The sequence below is a fragment of the Cololabis saira genome, chromosome 5, assembly GCF_033807715.1.
Source record: "Cololabis saira isolate AMF1-May2022 chromosome 5, fColSai1.1, whole genome shotgun sequence".
Lineage (NCBI taxonomy): Eukaryota > Metazoa > Chordata > Actinopteri > Beloniformes > Belonidae > Cololabis > Cololabis saira.
Window position 1 is genome coordinate 23501790 of NC_084591.1, and position 13746 is coordinate 23515535.

The 13746-nt window shown below is 42.2% G+C and overlaps 1 protein-coding gene across 1 annotated transcript; it reads left to right on the forward strand.

Annotated features, from left to right (window-relative positions):
- Positions 1 to 928: 928 nt before the first annotated feature.
- LOC133443931 (uncharacterized) lies at positions 929 to 12824 on the forward strand. Its single transcript, XM_061721286.1, has 7 exons — positions 929 to 1152; positions 2328 to 2551; positions 2655 to 2756; positions 3050 to 3151; positions 5444 to 5557; positions 6046 to 6154; positions 7774 to 12824. The coding sequence occupies exons 1-7, from the start codon at positions 1089 to 1091 to the stop codon at positions 9009 to 9011; spliced, it is 1953 nt and encodes a 650-aa protein (XP_061577270.1). The 5' UTR covers positions 929 to 1088; the 3' UTR covers positions 9012 to 12824.
- Positions 12825 to 13746: the final 922 nt, after the last annotated feature.

The following is a 13746-nucleotide window of genomic DNA, read 5'->3' on the forward strand; positions in this document are numbered from 1 at the left end:
CTCGGTGCTCGGGTGATTGCCGGGCGCACCGGCGCGGTGAGGGGACGAGCCAGAGCTTCGTCACCCCACGCGTCCGCCGCCAAGATCCCCAAGTGGATGGGAGCGTGCGCAGCAGGCGCAGTGGTGCGCGGTCAGCGCGGAGACCAGAGTCCACCGGCAGCCGCGCCCACCGCGCAAGCGGGGGGCTCAGCGGAGACGGCACTCCCTTTTCCTCTCACCCTCTCACCACGCGGGTGAGAGCTTCTGTTTGGGGGGTGTCGGTTTCTGCGAGGGGTGCGGAGGTACCCGGGCGGGTCCCGCATGTCGCGACCGGGCGTCCCGACATGTCACTCACAACACTTCCCCCTTTTCCAAACTTTATGCGAAAATGTGCGGCGATGATGCAGTGAAATCAAGCGAGCCCCGCATAATCCCCGCATAATCGCATATTTAGCGCGGACATATGCAATTATCGCGGGAAATATGCGCCCTTTTAGGAATAAATCTATCCCCGCGTAATCTGCGCCATTTGGTTGATTATGCAATGAATTATGCGATCGCGTAATCACGTTTTTCTGGAGGGCCTAGTTACTTTCCACCACTGTTTAAAGCAGCACTATGTAACTTTTCCACCTTAATATAATATTTCCAGAGTCATTGTGATGGTACATCAACTTCCACCTCTGTCACCTCTGTCATGGTCTGAGGGGTCTGTATCACCTTCACTGGCACTATGTAACTTCGAGGTGCATGGTAGGAACCCTTCCACACTACTGGTAAAGCACTACCGCTTTTGTCCAAAGGAGCCGCCAAACTCAACAAAAGCTGAAAGTTACATTGTGCTGCTTTAATTTAATGAGGAAAAAAAATGCCCACTCGAGTAACAGAACCTTTATTTTGAAAACAACCACCGCGCATGGCCCGGAAGTAAAGTGCAGAGTTTTGAAAGCTGCATCAGCTGCTCAGTCCAAACTTGTCTGTACATGTCCAGATGGGAGGGAGGAGCTGGTGGTTTCAGTATGAGGTTAAAGTGGTCTGGACGGATGGTTTCCGAGCATCTGGAGGATCCTACAGAGCTGATCGCAGGAGTTTGGAGCTGAAAGCAGCAGATGGACGGAAGTCTGTTGATCATCGAGCACGTCTGGGCTCGCAGCATGACGGACGTGCTGGAAGGTGCGTTTCTGGAAACAGGTTTAATCCTTACATTTCCCCGACAAGCCTATAACAACAATTCATTTAGCTCAAAATTTGCTTCTTAGTTTTTGGAGACATTGGCATTGTTTGGCGTTTAAATACATGTTTTAAATCTTTAATTATACAGTTATTAATATATAAAAAGGCACACAATTGTTTAAATGAAGCTCGTTGTAATGGATGTGTTGGAATATTATATAACCCAGGGTTCCTACGGGTGCTTGAAATCCTTGAGTGCTTGAATTTCAATGTTGTGTTTTCAAGGCCTGAAAAGTGCTTGAATTTAAGTTTAAGCGCTTGAAATTATAACTCTGTGTCTTTCACAAAATTGGGATCAGACTGTATAGTTTAGTTAGTACAAGGAGAAATAAAATCAGTAAGATGAAACATAACTAGATGTTTACAGCACGATACAATGTTCATAATTGTGATAAAAAGCAGAAAAAATAATTGAGTGTATATATATTCCTGTAGATATTTTACCCCAGCGATAAGGTGAAAAATGAAAATGACCCTTGAAAGTGTTTGAAAAGTGGTTGAATTTGACCTTGAAAAATGTGTAGGAACCCTGATAACCATTAATTGTAATTTTATCCAGCTTATTTACTTTTATTAAACATATTGCACTGTGCTGTGAAATAATGGTGATGGTCCGAATTGCAAGAGCTGCAAACAGATATCTGCTGGTTCCTGCTGCACACTTACACACACATGTGTTGTTATGATAAACTTTTATTTGAATATCTGTCCTTGAGCACAGCGGCCTTATGCTCAAGGTTGAACCATGGAAAATTACAAAGAAAAGAGTCAGATGAGGAATGCTTTTATGCAAATGTGTATCATCTGCAAAACTTTTGTGCACTGATCAATTTTCATCCATTTTTTGTGACTTATATTGCAGGTTAACAGCTTATTGACTGTGATATTCAGAAAAATGGTCTTCATATAACAGTTTGAAACTCCAATAAATCTCTTAAATGAGATAAGTAGTTTGTCTTTATCTCAACTCAGTAAACTAATTTAGGTTTATTTGTTGTTCAGTTCCAGATAAATGAGCACACTCTTTCACATGTCGATGCATAAAAAGGTTGACTCCTATTTTCTTGGGGTGAATTAGAAATATTTAATGTTGGATTCCTGTTGTGTCCTCACAGCTGTTGACCCGTCCCGCTGGACCACCCTGGATCTCCAGCCTCTGAGTCTGGAGGAGTCCTGGAGGCTGCGGGTGGCCTCCGCCCAGCTGTTCTCCATCGTGAGGAGCCGGGACATGCAGAACTTTGAGAGAGCGGTGGGCCTACTAGAAGCTACTCACACCCTTCTACCCGCCTTGGTGGCTGCCATCAAGCACATGAAGATCGTGTTCGGCCTTAAAACTATGGTGGGGATAATGGTGCTGTAGCATTCAAATATTTCACAAGCATGTGCATTATTGTAAACCTGCAAATTCACACAGTCGCTGTGGTTCTTGTCACTCTGCGCAGATTGTTATGTGGATGCTGAAGGAAGGAAGAGGAATGATTGACACGGTGGCGAAAATCGGACAGTTGTTCCCAAACAAACTACCTCAGTACCAAGATCGCTGTGTGAGTGTCTGACACGGGCGCTGTTTTGGTTTAGCAGTGAGCGTGCTGTCATTTAACTGTGATCTTGTGATGTTTTGTGGTACATGTCTCTGATAATCATGTGACGTTTTAATGCACAGTCTCTCAAATTCACTCATATTTCAGCTGACCGGTTTGTGATTGTTGGCTTGATCCTTTCTTTAAATCCCCTGCTGCTGTTTGTCGAGAATATTTTTCAACATATCTTGTGTTCGTTGTCACATATGTGAATGTCTAACCTGTAATTGTCTGCATTGTGTGGTCTCTCCAAACAGAGCAAGCGGGAAATGTTCCTCATGAGGAAGAACCACCTGGACTTTAAGAGTCTGGCACAAACGCTGGCAATAGACAAGGACCGACTTGAAGATTACATCAAGGTTAGTTTGTTACAGGTCACTAGCTCCCACCTGCAGCAGAAATGCTCAGAGGTTTTTCAGATTTTATGCTGTTCTATCCCAAAACTACACTCGTTCTCCCTCAAAACGTTTATGCAGTCGAGACGACGTCCAGTCAGAGTTTGTTCCACAGGTGAGGAGCATCAAAGCCGAATGGTGCCTCACCGTGTTATAGACTGTAGTGTGACCCACGACTACCTGTGGGTTCTGGTTGGTTCATACTGGGCCATGAGATCAGAGATGTAGTCTGGTCCCAGACTAATCCCAGATTTATAAACCAACCGCAGGTTTCAATCAACGCTGTGAAGCTGCGGGTTGAGTTAATTCCAGCAGAGGGCAGCATAACATTTGAAATCTTAGACCCTTACACTAGATCAGGGGTCTCGGACTCCAGTCCACAGTGGCTGGTGAGCAAGACCAGGACACTTCCAGCTGGTCAGGAAGACCAGGACACTTCCAGCTGGAGGCGGCTCTTCGGTGCTTCCGACTTCCGACTACACTTCTCTCTCAGAAGGCGGGGGGTGGCCCTTCCATACACGACCGGTCTTTCCTTTTTTACTCCTTGGCTACCTAATAAAACGTAAAGACATGTAAGAATAGTTTTTTTTTCTTGGTTAGTGATCACCATAATGCTGCACTTACTTATTCAAACAATCCTGTAACACATTCCTAAAGCACAAAAAATCTGTTTATAAATGTTAAAAACCAGACCGATGTAATAGTCAGGAAACAATTACTCAAATTTGACCAAACATCTGTACTAAACTGTGCCCAATTAAATAATCTATACACTGCAGAGCATTTCTTGGTTGTCAAGGGTAGTTTGAAACACTTGTTTGTGCAAAACAAAAGTCCTTGGGAGTCAGGCTTTTGGTCATCAGTGGAGGAGCAACAATTCTCAAATGTCCAAGTGAAGACTTTTTACACCAGGAAGATTTAAGTTTTCATAATATGTTTATACATTCAGGGTGTCCTTCAGTTTGGGTTCAGGTGGATGTTTTCAGGTCAGCCTACTTACAGACTGTGTAGTATTGTTTTTCCTCACACACATTTCTAGTGTCAGTCAAGCTGTAATTCATCGTGTCTTTAGCTGCTGGGTGCATTTACTCTCATAATGTTTTTATTTAACAGTAAATGGCTTTTTTATTTTAAATGCGAGTCATTTTGTGTGCAGCAGAGTGCACTATTGATCTGCACGAGATAATACATGTGGATGTGTTCTATGGCTCCATAAACCTACGGTAATCTATCGTGCCGTACAGTCATTTAAGAGGCCACAAGCATCCAGAAAATTACAAGGACTAACAAATATGCACTGTTGTTTCTTTGTGTAGCCGACCACATCTAATGTCATGTGGGGAGAGATACAATACATTTTTGAGGGTTTGTTTGAGTGGAGCTGAGCTGAAATCCCAAACGCACTCAAACTCAGTCACCTTTATAACAGAGAGGGGACCAAACTGTCTGGTAAAACAAACAAATGATAAGCTACTTAGGCTACGGCCACACAAAGATGTAAGGCTTATAATTTCCAAACCGTTCTCCGTTAAGACGGAGATGTGCCAGTAGATGTGACAGTCACACGAACCTAGTCGATAGGCCTGAAAAGGCTGTAAAACACACGCCAGGCCTGTTAGTGGCGCTGCGATGCTGTGATGGAAACAAGCGAAAACAGGCGGCAAAACATTGGGCACTGGCTCAGAAATCTGTAAACAGAGAGGTACGAGTGACGTGTGTGACGCAAGCATTTCAGAAAAGTTGCGGAGAGCCACGTAAACAGCGTTGTGGCAGGGTGGAGGATTGGGCGTAGTCTGCAGGGTCTGCAGGGGACACCGAGCTGCTGAGTGCTGGTACACGTCTGGGTGAAATAAAGATTCACAATTTTCCCACGAAACCCGTGTCCTCTTTCCTGTCTGGCGACCCCAGTAGCACGAGATTGCTACAGGCGTTTTCAAATTTTCCCACTCTGGAAACAGGTTTCTTCCACGTCCTGGAAGTGGAAGAAAATAACTGATCTGCTCTCATTCACTGCAAAACTTAAAATGCAGCATTAATCAAGTTATCAGATTTTAATTTAACACTGTTAACTTTAAAAATTGCTGCACTGCTGTACTGCACAGTTTCTGGACCATAAACAAGGGGTACTTTCATGTTCTGCTCCTTCTGTGTAATGTGGTGGAGCGTTAAAGTGATTCATCAATGCAACGACCTTTGTAATTCTGTAATATGCATAATTCATATTTGCATAATATACATATGCATTCTGTCCCTTAGAACCAGATGGAGGAGCAGTACGGGGAGCGTTACGCCCAGAAAGTGGAGGACAGGCTGCTGCACTACCTACAGGAGCTGGAGAGCATTTTACCAGAAGAAACGAGCATTGATCAGGTGTGTTAGTTGTGTGCTGTAATAAACAGTAGATGTTTGATCCATTTCTACTAAAAGTGGTGTCAAAGTGACCTGTTCTGCATTTGTCTTCACGATGACAGAATTGCAGAGGTGTTTATTCCAGATGCCATAAAGTAAAAACCCTGCTGTGTTTCTGGATCAACCTGTATATTTAGAACAAGTGTTTTCACTAAGGACCTACCATTTATCTGCAGAGGAACTGGTTTAGTATTTGGTTGGAGCAACTGCTGGACAGGATTTTTACTTTATGGCACCTGGATTATACACTTGCAGAATTGACCTGAGAGTCTCATCTCTGTTGTCATCTCTGAATCAAAGCTCTGCTCCACAGTGACCCCTAGTGGTCAAACTCTAACAGGCTTACTTCAACGTTAGTATTTATTTAACAAGACAACAATATAAATGTTAACTGTAATCTGACACCCTTCCCTGATTGGATTTTTGTGTTTTACAAATATGCAACGTAGCTCCTAAAAAAGCAAAGTCCTTTGACTGAGGAGGAGAAGTTACTTTTGAAGGTAATTGGCTCGGACTCCACCACCATCGCTTCAGCTCTGAGGAAACTGCTGCGTTGTGGTAAGTAACGGCTCAATTCTAACAGATATAAATTTCTATCAAGTTGATGTCTTGTCTCAGGAAAATGAGATACCGGTACTATCTATTTTGATATCTTTATGTAAAATTTAAAACGCTGTACATCACACTTGGATTTATGTATCTGATAAGCATAGTCAATCTAACAATCAAAAAAATGACAATTTGTATGGCACTTTTAAACAACCAGAGTTGAGAAAAGTGCTTCACAATCAAAGTAAAATAAAAACATGGACTAGAAAAATGCTAAAATAATTAAAAAAAAACATTAAATTAAGAATATATCAATAAAAATAAAAGAGTTTAAAAAATATGGCTGTGCTATTTTGAGCCAAATGCCATTCTGAACAGGTGAGGTCTTTAGTTTGCAGAGTTTGGACCCCTGCTTTTTCCACCTCGTCCGTGGAACCTCAAACAAGTGTTGGTGAGCCAAACGCAAACTGCTACGGGGTTGACAAAAGCTTAAAACCCAACATACAGTAGGTATGAAGGAGTAAGACTGTTTATAGCATTAAAAACAAACAACAAGAGCTTAAAATGGATCCTAAATTCAACTGGGACGCAGCATAAAGGTGCGGTTGTTTCCCCGATTCCTTGTCAACAGACTAACAGCAGCATTCTGAACAAGTTGTAAATAGCATAATAAAAGTTTATAATAAAATAAAAAAATAAAGAGTGTTACAATTAATCGCACTGGGATTCGGTGAAATCATGAATGGCCTTCTCAAGGTCACCGTGGCTCAGGAACGGCTTGACTTTTGAAAGGAGTCAACGCTGCTAGAAGCTCGCCATGACAACAGAATCAATATATTTATCGAATTTTAAACTGTAAAAAAAAAAAAAATCACAGCCAGATATTTGACTACATGGTTAAAGTGATGGGGAGGGGCAGGTGAAGATACTGTACTTCTGGAGGGCTTGGAAGGAGCAAACACAATGCATGTAGTTTTGCTCTCACTTAAACAGAGGATGTGTTGAGACAGCCAGAGTTTAACATCATCTAAGCATCTGTGGATGAACCAGCCATTACACCATTTGCATAGAGATGAAAGGAGATATGATGGGAAATTATTGACCGTAATGGCAGGATGTATAATGAAAATAGGACAGGGCCCTAACTTGATCCCTGTGGTACACCAGTGGTCGCAGGGGCTGAGGTAGAGGTTGCTGATCAGGATGAACAAACCCATGTTTGTTAAATAGGATCTGAACCACTGCAGCTCAGATCCCTGCTGGATAATGTCTGAACTGAACATTCAAAAGGCATCACAGCCAAACATAAGTAACTCATTTTTATTTCACCTCTATATATTCATTTCTATACACCTATATAATCATTCATTTCTAATTCTTTCGTGTATTAAAACATTTGGAGCTTACATCTAGATTCATATGTTAAACTCTTTTGTCCAGTTTTGTTTTTTATTACATTTCCCATACGACATTAAGATAATACTCAGGTCATTGGGCCAGTGGTTGATGCAGTTCAGATGCCCCCAACCATTATCGAGAGCTTAGGAAATGAACTTTTATGTATTATGACGGTGTGTTCCTTTGCTCCAGTGATGAATTTTCTAATGTGGTTCCTGTTGGTTCCTCAGATGTTGCTATCTGTCATGAAACTGGTTGGAATCTGTCAAAAGACAGCCCTCTCTCTGATGTTGGAGAACATCAGCTCCCAGACGAAGATGGTGGAACGGGAAAGCGGGTGGAGGTAGAGAGCAGTGACCAAAGAGAGGTAGACAGCAGTCAGACAAGCTGTGACTCTGCTCACGGCGCTGCCTCCCCCCCTCAGTTCTGCTCCAGACACCAGCGATGGGTGAGGAGCATCCTGCGAGGCTGTCCAGATGAGTGCTCTGAAGAGTTGCTGCAGCAGGACGTTTCCTCATCTCCTCTTCTCTTCCAGTCATCCTCATCCATCTCTTCATCACAGGACCTAACTCCCTCAGATCTTGTCCCCTGTGCCCCCGATCAGCCTCCTTCACAGCCCTGCAGCCACCTGCAGACATCTGAACCAACAAATCCTGGAGATAAGCAGAGCTCAGCTTCTCCTGAAACAAAGAGCGATGCCTCTCAAACAGAACATCTACCTCAGTCCTTGTCAAGAGGCGCAGCTCGGCCCGCCTCGTTGTTGCCAGTGGTCCAATTGGTGGATATCGCCTCTTCCTGGTGGAGCTCATCAAACTCTAAATACTATCAAGTGTCTCCAAATTGCTTTAGCATGTTTAGTAACAAACAATCATCCTCCAAAACCAACAGCTCTCTTCAGTGCTGCGACCCAGGATTCAAAGACTCTGTGTTTGTTCATCCAGAAATGCAAAAGGCTCCAGTATCTCAGGATATACCTGCGTCTTCCAGGTGTACCCCAGCGACTCCAAAAGCTTTTTCCAAACCCTCATGGATGTTTTGTACGATGGATGTTTTGGACAGTTTTGTACCACCAGACACCAGACATTCACAAAGGATGAGCCCTTGTCGGTCAGAAACCCTCCCCAAGTCCACTGTTCTCTCGTCCACCTCTGACGTTGTCCCCGGCAGGTCCGAGCCCAGCGACGTCCAGAGAGACCAGCTGTCTCTGCCGAGTGTGGCTGCGATGCTGCAGTCCAGCTGGCTACAGCCTTATTTGACTCTTACCAGGCTGAGCACTGAGAAGTGTCTACAAGTGACCGAAGGAAGAGCCGCGGCCACCTGGGAAGAACCTCAGGAAGAAAATGCAGATTCTTCCTTTGATGCGGACGCTCTTTACTGGTTTATATCCTCCAGCAGCGACTCAGACGACTCTCTTGACTCTGACCCTAATTACAAACCTCGCATCAAGAGGACTTCTCTTGGAGTATGAAAATGCGAGGATACTAAGTCATGAACGGAACATTTGAACGAACGGACTGCATGCACTGCAGATTTTAGAAAAACAGTGAATTTTTAAATCCTGTACCTGTCTTTCTACCAAGAGTGTTTAGTCCAATTAGATTTGATACAGACACGTCAGATCCCTGTTTTCAGAGAGATGTTTTATTAAGTAAAAATAGACCTTTGTTTTAAACTGACTTTATCATTTATGCATTTGATTGTATTTTAAGCTATTTAACTTGAGTTTTATTTATGTGAGGTAGTAAAGAAGGGCAGCATGTTGTCCCACTGCTCGTGTGGGTTTTCTCCACTTTCCTCTCAAAGTCCTGAGACATGCTGATTCTAATTAACCATAAGTGGCGTAAATAAGTGATTGATCTTCAAAACAGACAAACGTTCATCAATTTAATAACTTGTGTGCTTCTGCTTAGATTACATGCCAATACTGGACTTTGCAGCACAGGGCACAGATGACAACCTGAGTATTTTTAAAATAGAAAAATAACGTGCCTGGCCAAAAAAAACAACAAAAAAAGAAAGATAATAAAGGCACCACCTGGACTTAATTAAGTAAATAGGTAAAAACCTCCCATTGGAAAAGGATTGCAGTGATTAATATGTTTCAGGTGGCAAATTAGTTAACCCTAACCTGAACTGTACAGCACACTTAGAAAACATGAAGGGATACCGGTGGATCAATGTCTTTGAGAAAGAAATCTCCATTAAAAAACAAAACAGCAATGTTTGATAGATTAGTGAAAGTAAGAATATTTCCATGCACACAATACAAAGAGAGAGAAGAAACAAAAAGGGGGGGATTTGTGAGGGAATGGGTCATGAGCTCTGTTTCACCCTGTTTTATGAGTATTACAATCTTCAGGCAACCATGCCACTAAATTTCACGGAGACTGAGATGATGTGGATGAGGTGGAGGCCAGGAAAACAACATTATTTTGTGGTCACACTAGTTGCGTCACTAACAAAAAGAAAGCGAGTGAGTGGCAGCACGTCGTTGCTGCTGTAAACGCCGTGAGTGCCAAAACATGATTGCCTGCCAGAATCTGATTTCTCCCCTGAAAATGGGTCTGTTTACCTGCCAAAAATTGATTGAAGGCCAAATACAGTTAATGAAAGGTTGTTTCTACCTAAATATGATTTGATCTAATTCTTAAGCTTCATAATATAAACACTAGAGCTCACAGGATTGCTTTTAACTCTTTTAAAGAACCATTACAACACAAAATAGGCATTTTCACCTGCCAAAAATTAATTGAAGGCCAAATATAGTTAATGAAAAGTTGTTTCTGCCTAAATATGACTTGATCTCATTCTTGAGCTTCATAATCTGGAAATCTGACGTTTTAGCGCTATCGCTCAATGGGCTGTTGTGCGCGCTCCCGCGGACAGAAATCTGATTCTGGCAGGCACCAGCAGCACCAGAGCGATCCAAGCGCATGACGCAGCTGGAAGTGGCCGACTGACTGACACTGTGCTTCAAACACAGAGGGACACGATCAGCGCTATTATATTATAAATCTGATATGTGTGATGACATTAAAAGTATGACATGAATCTGGCTTCATTTCACCACCTCACCGTCTGCGTCGCCAGTTCCCCATATCTTCAAAATGTTCGTGCACTAGGTTCAAGGTTTGCGTAAAAATACGCACATTTTCCAGTTACGTTTTTTTTTAAATCCCAACCTTTGCGTAGAAGGTGGCGAGCGCATCTTTCATGCCCTGTTTTGCGCGCACGCAAGCTTTATAAATGAGGCCCCAGGTTTCTCTACCAGTGCTTTATTAGGGGCGAGCACTGACATTGCGAAGGCCCTATTGTATTTGTAGGAATTTTTCTCGTTCTCGTTTTTTTTTTCTTTCTTCCGACGAAATGAGGGCCTTTTTGCCCCCCTAAAAGTGCCCCAAAAGTCACCAAATTTTGCACGCAACCCAGGCCTGGTGAGAAATTTGATATTTAATGGTTTGCATTAATGGGCGTGGCCTAATGGCTCAACAGCGCCCCCTAGAAAACTCCGTGCCTCAAGCTCCACCATTTGGTTTGACGTACATGCACGAAAATCGGTTCACACCTGTATCATGTCAACTTAAAGAAAAGTCTCTTGGCGCCATGGCCGAAACCGAATAGGAAGTCTGCTATTTTGAATTAATCGTGTAATTTTGGCGCAATTAATGCCATTTCTTCGGCCGCTTTTTCGCCCGAACCTAACGTACATCCAGGTGTGTTATACATCAGAATGTGCGTCTCGATCCTGCGACAATGGGCATTACCTTTCTCAGTCAAAAGCGTTACCGTGGCGATGATAGACGCCAAAAAGCGCCCCCCCTTCATCTGATTGGTCCATATTTGATAGTTCCTACTTTCTGCCATAACATTTGAATGGTTTGACATAAAGACTCGTGGGTGGTGTCATCCACTAAATGTCCAGGCCTGAAGAATCTACATGCAAGTCATACAAGCGCTTCCACTGCAGCCTGAACCTGCACAAGGGTGCGAGGGTCCCGTTCATCGCTGCTGCAGCTTTAATTTTTCTTATGTTCCAGGATAACAGTGGCAGCCTTCATAAGGTTCATACTTGTAATAAGTGGTTGAGGGAGACATCATTTTCACACATGAGCTGATCATCACAGAGTCCAGACCTCAAAGATACTGAGAATCTTTAGGCCTTGCTGGAGAAGACTTTACACACTGGTCCAACAATCCCACCGTCATCAGCATACAGTCTTATTTTTTTTAAAGCTCTAATTTATTTTATTTATCCTTTATTCAAGTTGCAGACAGGAAGGGGGTAGAGAGAGAGAATGGGGATGACATGCAGCAAAGGTGCGCAGGCCGGGATTTGAACCTGCGACCGCTGCAGGAGGACTGTAGCCTCAGTATATGAGCCGCTTGCTTAACCCACTGTGCTACCGCCTACCGAGCAGCTCGTCAGCATATAGTCTTGATGAGGTGGCTCAGGCATCTGGAGGAGATTTAAAACGTGGTTTTGTTCCTACAATTAAACAACTTGTATTACAGTAGTCTAGAGTAGTGAATACTATTAAGATTAAACAAAAAAAATGCTAAATTCTCATACATGGTTCTGGATGACGCAAATGCTTTATGGCGAAGGCCAGTGGTCTTCAACCCTGGCCCTGAGGACCCCCTGCCCTGCATGTTTTAGATGTTTCCCTGCTTTATCACAACTCTCTCTCTCAGGTCATCGGGGTCACGCCTACATCCTGTACCCAGAGTTAGGACCAACCACGGTGAGGCGGCTTTCAGCTTTCATGGTCCTCACCTGTGGAACAAACTCCCAGAATTTATCAGGACTAGTGAAACTCTGTTTTTTAAAATCAAGGTTGAAAATACATTTCAGTAATCTCCCACAATGCACTGCAGCCTTTATTTCTTGAATCTCATTTGTTAATTCTATTTAAGGAATTATTATAAATCCTGTAATTTATGTTTTATTTTATTATTATTATTTTATGTATTATTATTAGTTTAAACTTTAAATCGTTCTTTTTAATTTCTTTGTAAAGCACTGTGAATCCCCCTGTTGTTGAATTGTGCTATAAAAATAAACCTGCCTCACCAGACTTGTACAAGTTAAGCTGATGATGATCATTGGTTAAATTCAGTTGTGTTGATGCAAGGCAACAACTGAGACACACAGGACAGGGGGTTCTGAGGACCAAAGTTGAAGACCACTGTTGTAGGCAGCACCCTTACATCTGCTAGATTTTGCAGTTTTTTTGTTATTTATTTTTTTACATATAAATCAGGCAACAATTCTATCTATGTAGCACCTATTACAGCAGAAGTTGTATCTAGACATAAACATAATAACATAAACAATGATTCGGGAAAAACTCCCCTAGTGGGAGACGAACCTTAAACCAAACAGTGGCAAGGAAAGACCCCCCTTTAGGAGGGAAAAAACCTTGAGCAAGGCACTACCATAGTATCTGGAGGTCTCATCAGATTCTGTTAGGACCATGATTTTTCTCTTTAAAATCCTTCTTAATTTGAAGATGTACTCTTCACTGTTCATGGGAAAGCCATTAGGAGAAAGAAAGGCATGTATTCATGTATCTATTTATTCATTTTTTTGGTCTGTTCAACTTCAGCTCTGGTCTCTGAAGGTTTAATCATACGCTAATAATTATGACTATTATGGTATATATATATATATATATATATATATATATATGCAAGATCAAGCAGAGCTGAATATTTTTGGGATTACCTTATCATGAAAAGATTTAGAAAGTTGATATAAAGCCGCAAAAACACATTATAGCACTTTGTTCAGATGTTGGGGATTCCTGTATACAAGTGGGGTATTGGTTAGTTAGTTATATCTAGCTCATGTTCCTGCGTTACTGAAAGTGTCATCTGTAGTTTTATTAGCTCCATCCAAAACACTTATATCGCTCTGAAATAATACAAGCCACATTACCAGAAAAGTTTGAAAGTTTTGTCAAATGCAGCCAAAGCTAAAATCAGAAATATGTTAGTTCATTTTTTATACAAATATAAAGTAAATAACTTTCTAATAATTTTGGAAATGTAGTACATTTTCACAAATATAGAATTGAATACCTGCAGCAACACATACAAAAGTCAGAGAGAGGGGAAAAAAGGAAGAAAAGTAAAAAAAATATACAACCATATCATCGTACAGGAATGTTTGTTTTGCTTGATTTTTGTCATGATCTTGGGCA

Bases quoted from the DNA above. Each gene is read 5' to 3' on its own strand.
- LOC133443931 (XM_061721286.1), top strand. From the start codon at position 1,089: ATGGACGGAAGTCTGTTGATCATCGAGCACGTCTGGGCTCGCAGCATG. The intron at 1,153-2,327 runs GTGCGTTTCTGG...GTGTCCTCACAG, and splicing joins CATGACGGACGTGCTGGAAG to CTGTTGACCCGTCCCGCTGG. The intron at 5,558-6,045 runs GTGTGTTAGTTG...TATGCAACGTAG, and splicing joins AAGAAACGAGCATTGATCAG to CTCCTAAAAAAGCAAAGTCC.